The sequence below is a fragment of the Pleuronectes platessa genome, chromosome 9 (assembly GCF_947347685.1).
Source record: "Pleuronectes platessa chromosome 9, fPlePla1.1, whole genome shotgun sequence".
Taxonomy (NCBI): Eukaryota; Metazoa; Chordata; class Actinopteri; order Pleuronectiformes; family Pleuronectidae; genus Pleuronectes; species Pleuronectes platessa.
Window position 1 is genome coordinate 13,220,120 of NC_070634.1, and position 15,611 is coordinate 13,235,730.

Here is a 15,611-nt window from a genome sequence, read left to right on the forward strand (position 1 = left end):
ATATGTTCTGCTGCTTATACTTTTATTTATTTATAAGGATTGTAATGAAATGATGAAATAACAGGATATGTTCTGATGTTAAAGTTTCATTTTAAGGGGTCTGGATCCAACGGCTAATGTGATGACAAACGATGGAAAACTGTTTGGCTGAAACGCATAAGGATGAAAATAATAAAATGGTTAACTGAAGACACAGTAGTTGCTTTCCTAATTTACAGGGACATAAATGGAGAAGGAAAGACATAGGAAAAACGCATGGGCAGACTAACAGAGAAATGCAGTAGAGCAGGGGAAAAAAGAGGGGAAATGTGCATCGGTACAAAACTTCAGTTCTCCTGCCCGACGCTGGCAGACACCACCGGGGTTTCCTTCACCTGTCTGCTTATACCCATACACCTAAACTCAAACTCTCCACCTCACAAAATCTGAAGAATCTCCATCTGTACAACACATGCTCCTCTCAAAGAGAACAAGGCTTTATTTGTCTCATACCATTTTCTCACACTTTCACCTCTCTGGCGTTTGTTCTCTGTTCTCCGTCCTCCCCGTACCACTGCAGCTCCCTTTCTTTCCTCTTTCTTTGCGAGTTTGCAGGAAAAGTGGAATAGTGTCTCATTGTTTCGCCAGAGCGGAGATAGAAGAAGTGAGTAATGGCTGGAGAAATTGAAAGGGTTGCTGTGGGAAAGTTGACAGTGAAAGATTGAAGCAGACAGGACATGCATATGACAGCATTTAGTTTTTCCTGATCCGTGTATTAACGGCTAATGTCGATTATATCTTTGCTTTCTTTCCGTCTCTTTCACTGACTTTTAGCTGTCACGTTAACGGTAATCCTGGGTATTAGATATTCTCCTGCAGGGTTCAACGTTTGGCCTCCACAGTTTGACACTTCCTCCTGTTGTATCCCAGCCTGAAGCTCTTTAGCTCCATCCATCACTCGCATTCTCTGATTTAGACTGGAGGAGGAATAGGGGAGTGATGTAGTCATCAAGAGTGAGCTCTCTCTGTTCCAGCACCTTGTCATCGGCACCTTCTCATTATATGCCTCAGACCTGTAAAACCTTCAAACAAGCCAACGCTGTCGCTCGCTAGGAGCCAGGATTTTAACACACTTCAAGGTCAATTGCTGCAAAAGCACACACATGTTGATAAATTACATTTTCCCTATGAAACATAAAAGATGTCTGATTCTTTAAAATGTTTTTCATGTCCCCCGTCCCCCCCTCCCTTCCCCCCTCCAGCCTGACCCCCTCTTTCTGTTTTCTTTCCAACGCTCACTAATGAATTTTTGGAGTGCTGTGCTCTGCTCGCAGGTTCCAGGACCATCCGTGTGCTCCGCTCCTTCCAGCTTTGTTCTTATAAAGCTTTTATTTAATTGAAATTGCTGTTTCTCACGCCTGTATTAGATGAGGCTGGTGAAAAAGAGCAAGGAGAGACCTGTGGTGGTAAAGCATGTGGCGAACAGAGTCAATGTTAGTTACTTCGAAAAAGGCCTAGCTGAAACAAATCCAGTCTGTCAGAGTGAGTGGACCTCTTCAGCATGAGAACACTCCCTCTGTCAGTCAGCATGAGTGCATGCACACATACATATTTACACTTATGCATATACATGCGGGTCCTCACACTGGGAATGTTTTTCCTCCATCCCCCCTGTCCCCCCCCCCCCCCCTCTCCCTCTCTCACATTGATTGGCATGTGCACTCATTCAGCTCAACACAAACTCAGGTGCCATGGTTACAGCTGCAGTGATGTTCTATCCCAGGGAGATGGACAATATTGAAATAGCGACTCCCCCAACAGCAAAACCACACACACACACACACACACACACACACACACACACACACACACACACACACACACACACACACATACATACACACACACACACACACACACACACACACATACATGCACACATGCATGCACACACACACACATACATCTCCATGACTTCAGAGGGCATTACATTGAGCTACATTGATTTCCTGGAGAGTTACTCTAACTTTTACAATACTTATTACTTGATATGCGTTATGGAAACTTGCTTTTTGAGCCTATAATGAAAAAAAGTCCCTACAATGTGAGGTGTAAATAGACTTAGGTCCCCACAACATGAGCAATACCTGGACCCCATGCCTCTAAAAACTATTACTTTCGTTCCCATACACATACATGTCACCTTAAAATTTGATTATTTAGACAAAAAAATATGAGGACTTGCTGTTTTGTCAATGCCCTCAGCCTCCCGTCTGTTGCTTCTGGTGCATTTGGCCATGGTAAGGGGAAATTACTGTAGCTGGCTGCATGACAAGATGCCTCACAGGTGTGTGTGCTCTGCCAACTCCGGACCTTGACTCTGCCCATGCAGCCTGCCCTGGTGTTTCTCTTGGAAAAGCCCTCGAGACGTGGCAGAGAGCCCTGTGGGTCAAGGACTTGGGGCAGTGGCAAATTATTGGCACAGAATCAGCATCTGCAAAAGCAGAAGGCGCTACTGTAGCCAGTTAGTCAGGCAGGTATAAGCCTCTATGGGCCTGGAATCACACCCGGACATTCCCTGAAGTTAAGAGCAATAAAAGAATCTTATGTGAGATGGAACTAGAAGCTGAAATGAGGTATAATGTCATTACTGGGCCAGCAGGGGAGCTTCTGGGATTGGGAAGTCTGGTGTGGAGATATGACCTGAGAGAAGTGTTTTTTCTAGGAATGAAACGGTAACAGGTTTGATTAAGACCCATTCCTGGGTTATGCGCCTCTGGCAGGGCGGCAAAGTGGTGCTGAGAGTAGAATAAAAAAAATATGCAGGATGAAGTATGCTAAAGGAATAAATAAGGTCAGACTAAGTTCTTGGTTGGAGGAAGGGCTCAGGATCCGGTGCAGGGAGAGATGAGGAGGACGGAGACTCTCGAGTGAAAGTGGAGAAAGAGAAGGGTTAAGAGCAGAAAGGGGATAATGAGAGTATATGATGTTAGCTCATCAGTTGTCACTTCGCATTATAGGAATAAACACTAAAAGCTGAAAGCCTCACGTTTGTTTCGCAAACACAGTGACCTCAGAGAGACAGAGTCACAAGGTTGAGCTTAGTGCTTGGTTGTGATTATCACGGCGTAAAGGTTACCTGGAGTTGAGGCCTTCGATATGCACAGTATAGACATTTATGATTGCGTGAATATAACTTAATTGCGTGAATAACAACCAAGCCTTTGACATCTGCTTCAATCAATCGTGCAGCTGTATCGGCCTTAAGCTTCTTCACAAATCATCGGGGGCCAGGATGCTGACGTTCTCTCTGCAGTATTTTTCCAATGCGCTAGTCAGGTTTCTTGGTAATTGGGATCTTAGACAAGGATCAGTCTGGTGTGGTTTGAGGACATGATGAGTTGAGTCACTTGTCCTAATCAAGCAAACACAACCTGTCTCCCTGGCTGCAAAGGGGATCTGTGTGAAATCTAGTGTAGCGCAGCAAAGAAATAAAAATTGAAAGGAAAAACACATTTCCTCTTCGAACACACCTCCGTTTCTTGAAAGAGAGCTTATGGGTGATTGACAACCTGGTCCCCGGTTGCCAGGCCAGTCAGGAGTGGCGTGGGATTTCAGAGGGCGGGAGCTGCGAGGTTAACCCCCTGTGTCTAGGACAGCTGTGCAGTCGTTGGGCTGGCTGGCGGCTGCACGCTGTAAATTCTCTCTAAAGAGGGTTTACTTTTGATTTTAATGGGCGCCATAAATTTAAGGCACCCTGGTCCTGGTGAAAGAGAGAGAAGGCTTATTTTCAAATTTCTTTCTGTCTCTCTTACTCCCCCCTCTTCTCTCCCTCGATCAGAACAGTCTGAGGAGTGTTGCCATGTCTTTTGTGGTCTGGTTTACCTGTAGTCAGCCTGTATGGAAAGTGTATGAAAACATCCTGAAGTAATGAAAATGCTTAATTTCTCCAACACTCAGCATCACTATTTCATTGTACATTTAGGTCATATTAGGTTTTTTAAAAGGAGAAACACAGCTTGCACAATTTCTTCCATCAAAGCAAATTCTTCTTTGGCACATAGCAGAGAAAATTGAGTTTGCGGATGCTCAATCTAACTGCTCCCCGCCTGACTTTTCGTCTCTCTCTCTCCCTGCAGGTGCTGTTTGCTTTGAACCAGACTCTGCTGCAGCACGAGGGCGTTCGAGCAGGAAGCCTGCAGGGCTCCTTCACCACTGAGGACCTCATCACACACTACAACTGTGGTGACCTCAGCTCCATCATCTTCAACCACGACACATCACAGGTTGGTGTCCCGTTTCGATTTTAGATCACCTAACTTTTTAAAGATGTGGGGATTTCCATTAAACAAAGCGATTTGGGGCTGGAGGTACAATGTGGAATTATCTGGCGGAGATTGATGTGCCGAGCCTGCATGACGGCAGTCAGGTGAGTAGATGAGGAACAGGTTTGCAGGGAAACTGGCAGGAGACATTAAACAGAAGACTTTCTTCATTTTATCATTTTATCATTTTATCTACTGGACTATACATGGGAATTTCTTATTCTTCCTTAATCCAGCAACATCCAGTTTGCAAAGCATAACCCAACTTGTTCTGATGCCACATTAATGCAAATTTCTCTTAGTCCTAAACTTAGAAAAAAAGTTAACCTATTAACATTTCACCCCTATAAGATTGGCTGTCATGATCAAAACCCAATATCATGATCAAACCCAAATATAATTTTTACCAGCCCATCCTGACCTGATGGGGCCATTGCACAACCACACATTCACTCTGTGTGAAGTGATAATAAGTGGATTCATAAAACAATATAGATTTGTATAACAGATTAAGGCAAATATATGCACAAATATCATGAATGAATCAGAAACTCTCTCCCATTACCCAACAAACCTATTTTACCCAACTCTTGTTTCAACAAAGGGCAGAAAAGGTTTGCAGCGGATTTGTCATTTTGTTTTCTTGACCAAAATAGTTGATCTATTACAGTAAAATATTCACATAAACATAACAGCTACTAGCAGCTCCTGTCCAAAGAACATCTGTAATGGTGTTCAAGAACCCAAATCTGTCAGACCCTCAATTTGAGTTGGCAAACGCCTCGTACCCGCTTCTGCTATTACGCTATCGTCACCTCAAAGTTTTAGGCTCACACGTCAGTTCTACAACACTGCATATTACCATATTAATCCCTGTCGACCTCAAGTTACTTGATAGTCTGACACTTTAATAGCTCTGGACTAAACACACCATATGTCCCCCTCTAACTTTGTGTTTCCTAACATAGCCTCCGCTCCTTCTGCGATGGCCTGCTCATCAGTCTTCACACCCAGCCCTGCTGTCGAAAGGTCATTCAATATATATTATAAACACTCACGCGGTAAAGACAGCACACGCAGTATCCCCAACCTCGAATTGAAGTCACTTGAAGACCTTGTTTGTGTCCAACCTCCCTTGATGATCCGGAAGTGCCATTAAACATAGCACGCCTTATGATATCAACTCACCGCTCAACTGCATGTTCCAGAGACACACACATACAAGTGAACAACGCACTGCTCAAAAGTCATCGTGGCTCTGTTGTTAAGCCTCATCACTAGACACATATTTCCCTTTTCCCCTTCTTTCTCCGTTTGTCTCTCTCTTCGACTGTGTCCATCATCTCTTACTCTCTGGGGATCATGAGCTTGTTAGTTTAACCTGCATTTACGACAACAGGTGCCTCCTGCATAGATCCATACAATAATACCAATTTTGCTGCTTTTCCTCATGTCATAACAATATACGTATTTACATCCAAAGCACATATATAGAGCAATCAGATTTCAGACTCTGGTGCTTGCTGCTGTAGCCTGGTAATCTATTGCAGTTGGTATGAGTGTGTGAGAGAATGAGAGGGAAGTTTCAGGACCATAAAAGAGCAGGTGGTTTTTGATAGATAGGATCTAATCCAGAGTCATTCCACAACCCTGGTTGCTCCCCCATCTCCATCTTCATCATATTAGGCCGAGGACTATGATGGGCCACAGAACACAGCCCGGCAGAATTGTGCAATACAGAATAATGTATTTCAACACTCATCTGGTCCCAAATCCATCACTGATGCAACTTCAAAGTGAAAAAGAAGATGGATAGAAATGAAAGAAAGTAAAAGCAGTCATTATATTTAAAATATAAGACCAAAAACTGCCGGAAAGTTACATACAAACAGTTTTGTCAGTGTACTTCAGATGGCTTGCACACGATTTAAAATCTAATTTTTAAAAGTTAAGCTCAGGACTGTATTATTTCGATGATCGACTGTTTTCATAGTTCTCACATGAAGTAAATCCTTGGTGTTTCTATGGTTAAATGCTAAGTAAAAGGAAGGAAGTGGTAATAAAATAGAAAAATATAATTTCAAAAGAAAGGGGGGGGAGGGAAAGAAGGTAAGAAAAAAAATGAACTGAAAACAGCCAAATCAGAGGGGAATGAAAGAATAGAAGATTCCTGGCGGGACAGAATGATTAAGTAAACGAGTGCAAAGAGGCAGTAAGGAAGGGAGGAAATATCTTGCTGTCATTCCACATTTCCTGTGCAGGTCGGGATAGAGAGCAGCTTACGGGCTTTCCTGCGATAACTTATCTGCATTTACCGCTCCACTCCCACCTTGACCCCGTTGCGACCGGACACTTTTTTCCTCTCGTCACGAAACACTCCTCACTCATTAGAGCAAAGACGCAGCGCTCCTTCCTCACTTACACTCTTTAACTCATATTGATGATGAAGAGCTGTCAACCTGGACTAAGCTGCTGAAGAAACACAGACAATACGAGGCTCCAGGCAGCAGATAGATCTACGTGCATGGGGCTCTTTTCCCACACAGCTGCTGTATTTAGAAGCATTTAAGTGAGATGTTATCTGCTCTATAATCACAAACCGTTTGGATTCTATCGGGTGCGGAAATAAACATTAACCAGCCAAATGTGAGTCAAAATTAGGTAGCATCCTCATGCTACGAGCTAAAATCTGGATTCTTTCTCTCAGCTATAACATTTTTAACTTTGCATTGTAGTTTGTGTCGTTTAAACGATTTCTGATCCGGCACTTGAAATGACTTTAGATAACATTTGGTTTGTGATTAAAGAAGCTCAACCCTTTGAATTTGTAAGAGCAGAACACCCCCCCCCCCCCCCCCCCCCAAAAAAAAAACTAGAATGGCACCTAGTACATTTATTTAGTATCCACAGCCCAAGAGTCCACACACTACATATCCCACTATATAGAGTCCAGCAAGTATGTGGTTTTTCTACAGCATTATTTCTTGAAAAAAAAATGTAAAAAAAAAACTTTCTCACAATGTTCAAGAAAATGAAAAGATATTCCTTGATCAGCCCCTTCATTGAATCCGCTCCAATAGTTAATGGATTCCTCCCTGACTCATAACCACCTTCTTCTTAGTTTTAATGAAACATCGGTTCAGTAGTTATGGTGTAATCCTGCTTACAGACAAACAGCAATGAAGTCATAACCTCCGTGGTGGAGGTAATTATGTATCTCAAGCCACAACGCATTTTTAGGGGAAACATGACAAAGTCGACAACTGAACCATCCCCTAGCTGGGTTTACCAATCCCACAACTACAGTATATTTCCTGGCTAAATGTCACCAGCCTGCCCACTAATAATATCTAACCGCTCTGATGTGAGGGTAAAAGTGCCTGCCACCTATTAAACATTCAACTCAACACTGTCGAGTCAACATCGAAGCAGCACAACCACAGATAGTGTCTCCATTTATTCTTATCATTCTGCCTTATCACAACAGCACCTACATTACCCATAAGGCCGCTCAACCGTGAGAGGTTTCCTTTTATTCCCCTGACATTGGAGTTTGCCTTTGATCCGCACCACAAACAACAGAACGAAACATCCAGTGTAGGTTTGAATCAGAACATTTCAAACACCGCTGCAGGGAATGAAATGTGTCAGATACAGATTGTGGATGACTCCTGGAGAGCAGCACCTTGTTCACATGTGGTATAATAAATCCACCCCCCCCCCCCCCCCCCCCATGTACTCAGCATCCAGATACCTCACACCGACACTGATTTATGCACCATTTACAGCTGTTTTACTGTTGTGTAAACGTGTAACTCTAAAGTTTTAGATGAACACTGGTGTGTGTGAGCATGTGTGTGTTCTTGTCACGCTCAAACACAGTTCCAGATTAAACACTTCTTGATGGACTCAAACACATAAGAAAGCAGACTTTTAAGTAAAATTGTTTTTCTGAAACCAATCCCTCAATCATTTCATTTGATGGGTGTCCTCAGAATGTCTGTGTCCTCTTGGTTGGACAAAATAGACAAAAAAAAAGGAAGCTAACATGCAAGGTCAGAAGCAGAGATGCTAGTTAGATGTTTTTTTATCCAAACTGGATGCTACCAAAGACATGGGAACAACTGCAAGAGACCAGTTCAGCTTTAGTAGTTAAACAAAACAACCAAAGGACACGACTTACTGGAAGGTGAGATAGGCCAAAGTCCAAACAAGCAAATGAGTGGGAGAGTGGGCAGGAGAGGTTCAGGGTCCAGATAACAGCTCAAAAGTTCAAATAAAGGTGAAAGCAGTCCGACGTGCTAATGGTGAAAACACGAGGGTATAAATACACACAATGAATGAATGAAAAAAAAAAGGAAAAAGGAGCCAAGCAGATCATGGCACCATGAATCAATATTGTAAGATTGGTTTCAGGGAAAGGGATTATGAATTTTATATGATGAAGGAGATGTATGAAAAGTATTTGTGGTTTGGGTGGTGGTATCAAATGTTTTTGCTATAAACTATATTTTTTTATTGTCATCACTTTTCAATCATTTTTTATCCATTGGTAATTTAGATCAACTTGATCTTGAGCTAACAGACAAAAACACTGACATTGCCATCCCGGGGCTTTGAAGGTAGTGGACTGAAAAGGGGCTAATTGACTACAACTTTTAAATAACAAAAAAGTTCAACCCTCAATAAAACGTGGAAAATAATTTTGGCATCACAACCCGAAAGTGCCCTAGTTAAGAAATTACTCCTTTATTACAGCAGCTAAAAAATCAGGAACTGGGGGAACATGCTGATCGTTTAAATGGGATTTTACCTGCCTCCAACAATTCACATATTATTGCAAATACATCGAAAGAAAGAGCCAAAAAATGACAAATACAAGTACACTGATACCCTAACAGGAAATTACATTTATGTTAATACAAGAGACATATTCGTGTTTTGGTGTGTTCCTGAGTTAAAAAGCTAAGACCCTGATGTGACTACCCTGCTACCACACGGCGGACCCCCGCTCTCCCCCACAGATTAACAGCTTGATGCAGCCAAGAGTGGAACTGAGCCAGTGTGGCCTCGCTATGCACTGTCTGACTCTTAATAATTTACACAGCAATTAAAAACATTTAAATACACACAAACACACACACACACACACACACACACACACACAGACAGTGTACATTCAGTAGCCCTCTGCTGCATTGTGTGAAAGGTGTATAATAGAAAAAATGCAGCACATAGTTGCACTGAATGAATGTAAGTGTGAATATGGCTTCTAGTGCAAAGTGCTTAGAGTCAATGAGACTAGAACGTTTCTTAACTACAGTCCATTTACAATCCAAATACCAGACTGTTGAGCCGACTCTTGCATTGGTCATTTACTGTCAAGCTGTTACATCAAATCGCACTTGGTTGCCGGGTTTCATACCCACTTGGGCACATTTCTACAAATGCTCTCTTTTTGTATGTTGTAGGCTTCAGTAAATTAAAATAAAGTATTGGTAAATTCTAATATTCTCTATCTTTCTCTGTCTCTCAGCTGCCCCACTTTATCAACAGCTCTCTGCCGGATCATGACCGCACGACAGCCCAACAGATCGACAGCTACTTCCGCCAGGAGCTCATCTACAAACGCAACGAGCGAATGGCTCGCCGTGTGTCCGCGCTGCTGCAGAGGAACCCAAGCAAGACGTACTTTTTTGCTTTTGGTGCAGGTAAGGGAATCTGAAATCCTGTAAATGTGATGTTGTAGGAATAGGTTCTTACAGCTGACCTGTGATGTTTTGGTACGAACACGGTTCCCCTCACCCCAGGCCCATAGACTGTATGTAAAGATGGACGACATGACATCTCTGCAAAAGCAAAGCCAAAGTGTTTGATCACCATCTGGTGGCTAGCTGCAGTTTAGTTTATAGACCCCACCTTATCCATGTTAATGTATTGGACACGGACAAAAATAAAAAGTCACTCATATGGCAAATGCATTTTTCTCAATAATGTATTCTGTGATTTAAGGTTTAGTACTTATCACAGTGAAGTAGCCTGTATTAAGTAAAAAAAAAGAAGGTATCTTTATCTTTAATTATTTATTAAAAACATGACATAGAGCTGAGACTATCAATCCTCAGATTTGCAATTGGTCGGACGGTAGTGTTGATGCTACAGCATCTTCATCCCTGATCGCTACTGCACAGAATCTGGCACAAAATGCGTAAACAGTTTTTGTATATCAGGGAAATTTTGGCTTCATTTCTTGATAGCAGGAGGAAGTGTAAACACAGAGTCTATCTTCATATACATTCTACGTCACAGTCAAACAATGTGAGAATCCATCTTCACAGCAACTCCGGCCTTTTTTTTCCGTGATGCATTAAATTAGATCTGTTCAAACACAGTTGGATTGGAGGTGAGAGTGTGTGTTTGCATGTTGCGTAGTGATTCTGTCAGTGATAATGTGTGTTTATGGTCAACAATTTGCTCGCTCTTATGTTTTAAAGCTAAACTGGAGAAAAAGCAGGGAATTATAGTGGTCAATGGTTCCCAGATATCTGGCATGAAAAAAAAACTTGCGTCTGTCCAAGTTTATACACACGCACACACACACACACACACACACACACACACACACACACACACACACACACACACACACACACACACACACACATACACACAGAAGTCTCAATTACAGCCAGTTCCCCACCTCAGAAATAAAGAAACCATGGGCTGTTTGTTTCAATTAGCATTCCTGGCTAATGCTGCTAATGTTTCCTGAATGGTGTAGCGTGTCCTGAGGGAACTGTGTGTGTGTGTGTGTGTGTGTGTATTAAAATATGCACACGTGCAAGTGTGTTTGCCCACAAAAACAGGTGGTGGGTGGGTGTCTGTGTGTCTGTTTACTGTAACTGTGTGTCTGCAGTCTGTGCATCTGAAAATGGGTGGTACCGCCTCTAGGGTGCGTGTGTTTTTGAGTGTGTGGGAAGAGAGAGTGCACGCAAGTGAGTGTGCCACAGTGTATGATAAATGCTGAACGCCTGGTTCCTTCCTCTGGCCATTTTGTTCGCTCCCTCCGCTCTTGATGCTTTGGAGTAGCAGATGTTATGAGGAAGATGTATGAATTTGTGCAATAACACTTAAACAAATAGATGTTTAAGTGAACATAGATGAAGCAACAAGGACTTTCTCCCGTTACACGCTGTGTTTATGAAACAATGAAAGAAGGGAGAACCCCAGAAACCCAGTGAATCCAATCCAACCCCTCGGGCTTAAAACGGCAGCGAGGGAGTAAACAACAGCCATGTTTCATTTTACAATGGATTTTTGCTTTTGTCAACAACATTTGAAAATACAGAGTATTACTTTTAAGAGGTGCTAACTTTGTTATTATTATATTGTGCTATATTCAATTATTTGCAGGGCAGCATCTGTATGATTTGTTTCCTAATGAAAATGATGCAGCGCTGTACTGGGAAATGAGAGCTCAGTCTTCATGGGCATGGACTGTGTTAATCCAGCTTCCAGGTTTCTAGAATGCATCACCCAAACAGCCTCACACTCCACACAGCACTTCTCCAGCATGAGCACTACCTGCCATGACACAGTTGTGTCCTCTTGCAACGCTGGAGTCAACTCATCATGTGTCTGCAACTACCTCACACGTTTTATTTCATTTTACGGCATTGGTAAAGTCAAACAAATTTACAGTTTTATACAAACCAGAGTGTTTACATGCCTCAAAAGTGCGACTTGAGGAGATGTTGTTCCCCGGAGCGAACACTTCATCTGGAGTATGAGCAGCATATGACCAAGATGGGAGATCTCCAATACGCTGCTGCACATGTCCTCCAGGTTTGGCTTTGCAACAAAAGCACAGTTGATCTTCTGGCATGTTCACATTTCCACCAGCAAATATCTGAAATGTGAACTGCCAACAGCCAACGCAGACTACAAAAAGGAAAAGAAAAATACAACATCATATTAATGCTTACAGGAAAAGGCAAGGCAAACGTCAGGTGACTACTAAATGGAGAAAGGTCAGTTTAATAAATGATTAGATGAATGTTGTTCTTGGATAAACTCATGTCACAACTTGGTGTATTCGTTGTAAATTTGGATGGAGCTCCTGTTGCCTCATAGTTCAGTTTCACCATTTTCTGTATAGTCCAAAAAACTTCACAGTCAAAGAAGCTTTCCTTCGGGTCACAAGCCAAACAGCCGGCAAGGTTGAAGTCGATTGAATTGTCAAGGATATTGAAATACAGACAGACAGGTTCCTCCCATGTGTAGAATTTGAAGTGAACCAGCAGGAACTTATTCAGCCTAATAAGACATTTCACCATTAAAATCTGTTCTCATGCAGCCTCATGTTCTCCAGGTTGGCCTCCATCAAACGTTTGCCCTTCACAGAGCAGCTGTGTGTTTGCTTCCCCGTGTGTCCAACCTGGTCTGGATAGACGGGAGGGGAACATATGTGTCAGGTCACCTACAGGCTGCGGCTTCGTGTGAGAGAGAACTGACAGCGAGTGTGAGGTGATAGGAACCACTGCAGTTATAGGCCCGCTGCATGCATAAACACATGCACACACACATGCTTAAACCTAGATTCATACTTAATCATGCTTGGAGTACTTATGCACATACCAGTGGGAGATGTTAGGGGCCGCAATACCAGCACATAAGCATTTTAAATAGCTATTAATGAATTGTCATTCTCTTTTGATTATAATGTCTACATTTTAATCAGATTTTTAAAACATAAAATAACTAAGTAAAACCAAACTTACTGAAAGAATTACAAAATCTTTGAGAAATAAGTTATTTGATGAGTATTTTTACTTTTTGATTTGATCCATGTCCCATCCACTCACATGGAGAAGTTTTATGACAAATACTGCAGCCAGCCACCAGGTCACTTTTGGGGAGCTGGCATGTCTGACAGAATCAGAATCAGAATCAGAATCAGAATCAGAATCAGAATCAGATCAGAATCGGAAAGTATTTTGTAGGTTGAAAAAGTGAGTAGGTTTACACCTACTCAGTTTTTAATGTGAGTAACATTTATTTAGATATAAACATATCTAAATAAAAATATATAAAAGATAAAAGATATAAAAAGTGAAGTAAAAAGTGAAATAAAAAGTGAAATGCAAAATGCAAAACAGTGAACAGTGTCAAATTGCAATATGCAATGTAATGCAGTATAATATAATATAATATAATGTGTTAATTTAACACATCCTTGAGGTGTGGGGGCGGAATAAAAGTCCGAGTCAGGTGGGGGTCCCGGGCCCTGTTGATAAGGCCAACTGCAGCCGGGAAGAAGCTGGTCTTGTGGCTGGAGGTTTTGGTCCTGATGGACCGCAGCCTCCTGCCCGAGGGAAGAACCTCAAAGAGTTTGTGACCCGGGTGGGAAGGATCAGCCACAATCTTACCTGCACGCCTCAGGGTCCTCGAGGCAAACAGGTCCTGTAGAGATGGCAGATTGCAGCCGATCACCTTCTCAGCAGAACGGATGATACGCTGCAGCCTCAATGGATATACAGTCCATGGTTCGGTTTTAATGACAAAGAGAAGGAGAGTTGAAGGCCCAGATATTTGAAACAAATACATGGGGTAAATACAAGTCTCAGTAAAGGCATTAAGGGGGCAATTTTAACATCCACACAATTTAGTAGTGACAAACAAATCTGTCTATTATCTAAACTACATGTTATTTTCCTCAATTTATTCCTCCTGAACTATTGTTGTGCCAGTAGGATTAACAACTGTCTAACTTAATTTGCCATGTCCCTTCCCATTAGTTTCTATACACCTGCAAAGACATACACATAAAGTAGAGAAATGCACTTCACTGGATACACCTAAGTTGTGTCTCTGATTAAAGAAAAAAGGTTATTTGTCCTGTTTGATTAATGCTATACATGTCTCTAGATGCAGATTTTTCAAAAACAAGACACTTAGGGATTAATAAATCAGGCTTAATGAAGTCTCTCCCATGGTGTAATCACAAACCCTTTCCCCCGTCTCTTATTTCTGTCTTTAGGACGCTGACTCATGTCTTTACGGTCCTGTAACTGTCCCCGCTGGTCCCAGTTTCTCATTGGCCATAATGAAGCATGAAATTTTAACATCCAGCGATGCCAAGTCGGATTAAGTGACGGCCTGGACTCCTAGAAATTTGACTGCACGCTCATTGCTCTTCAAGGTTTTCTTGCCTGCGTTGGAAAATGAGCGTGATTATAATCTAACAACAGTGCACACTTTGAGTAATGAAGAGGAATAAAAGAGGACAGAAAGTGTGAGCGTTAAGACTATCCAGACGTATTTTAAAGTAAATACAGCTCAGGGACATGAATTACAGCCGTTTCCAGTCCAAATGTGGGCGTATATTAATATGATCATATAAAATCCAATCTTTATGGTCAGATCTAAAAAATCACATTAAAATGACATGTGTGAGTGTAGGCAGCGGGCTCGTAGATGTATGGCTCATTCTCATGAATTTTTAAATGGAATAAGCATAATGTGGGACTGGGGAACTTTTTTTGGATCCTTGCGCTGAGTCAGACAGGCTCACGGTCGCTCTGTGACTGTAACCATCTGTTTGTGTGTCCTTTCACGTGGACGACAGGTGGCTTTTTTTGTGTTTGTCCGGTTGCATTTCTTTCCACACAACAGCTAGATGTTAACGGCCACTCGGGCTGTTTTTGCCTTGGACCCCTCATTTCCAGTCTGAACCTTGTCCAGCGCGCAGAAGGAAAACAGGACTGTCGGGAAAGAGCCGGGGCAGCGCTCAGGTCAGGGCTCTCTAGAGTTACCGATGTCGTAGTCCAATCCAGGAGTTTTTGCACAGGGTAATTAAACTATACGACGTGTGTATAAAGTGGTTCAGGCAGGAAATCCATTTCTGCTCAGCTCAGCACTGTACTTACCAGCCTCCCCTTTTCCTCTCAGTGCACACCTACACCTTCCTGCAGAAGAAGTACTTGTATGTGCTCAAATGTATTCTTTTGTCCTCCCTTAAAACCATTTCATTCTCTTTTTCTCTGCCCCCCCCCCCCCTTTTCCCCCTTCATCCTGCACATGTGCATGCACACACGTGTTGTTACAGCGTTTTTCCTTCACTTTCACCACAGGTTATTATAACAAATTACAGAGGTATAGGCTAAATGAGCTCCAGCAGGCATAATTTAATTACTCCAGACAGTATAAAGGAGAGTGACTGAGCAGTATAACCCTCTCACAGGAGCCAGCTGCCGGGCCAACATTTCAATGGCCTACAGCAGCAACTCAGTCAACAGTCATATTCCA

The 15,611-nt window shown here is 42.3% G+C and overlaps 1 protein-coding gene across 1 annotated transcript in view; it reads left to right on the top strand.

Moving 5' to 3' along the window:
• trabd2b (TraB domain containing 2B) overlaps positions 1–15,611 on the top strand; it is a 66,516-nt gene that overhangs the window by 34,720 nt on the left and 16,185 nt on the right. Inside the window, exons 3-4 of the mRNA XM_053430788.1 lie at positions 4,119–4,265; positions 9,841–10,015. Coding sequence (XP_053286763.1) covers positions 4,119–4,265; positions 9,841–10,015 — 322 coding nt within the window. The remainder of the gene's footprint in view (positions 1–4,118; positions 4,266–9,840; positions 10,016–15,611) is intronic.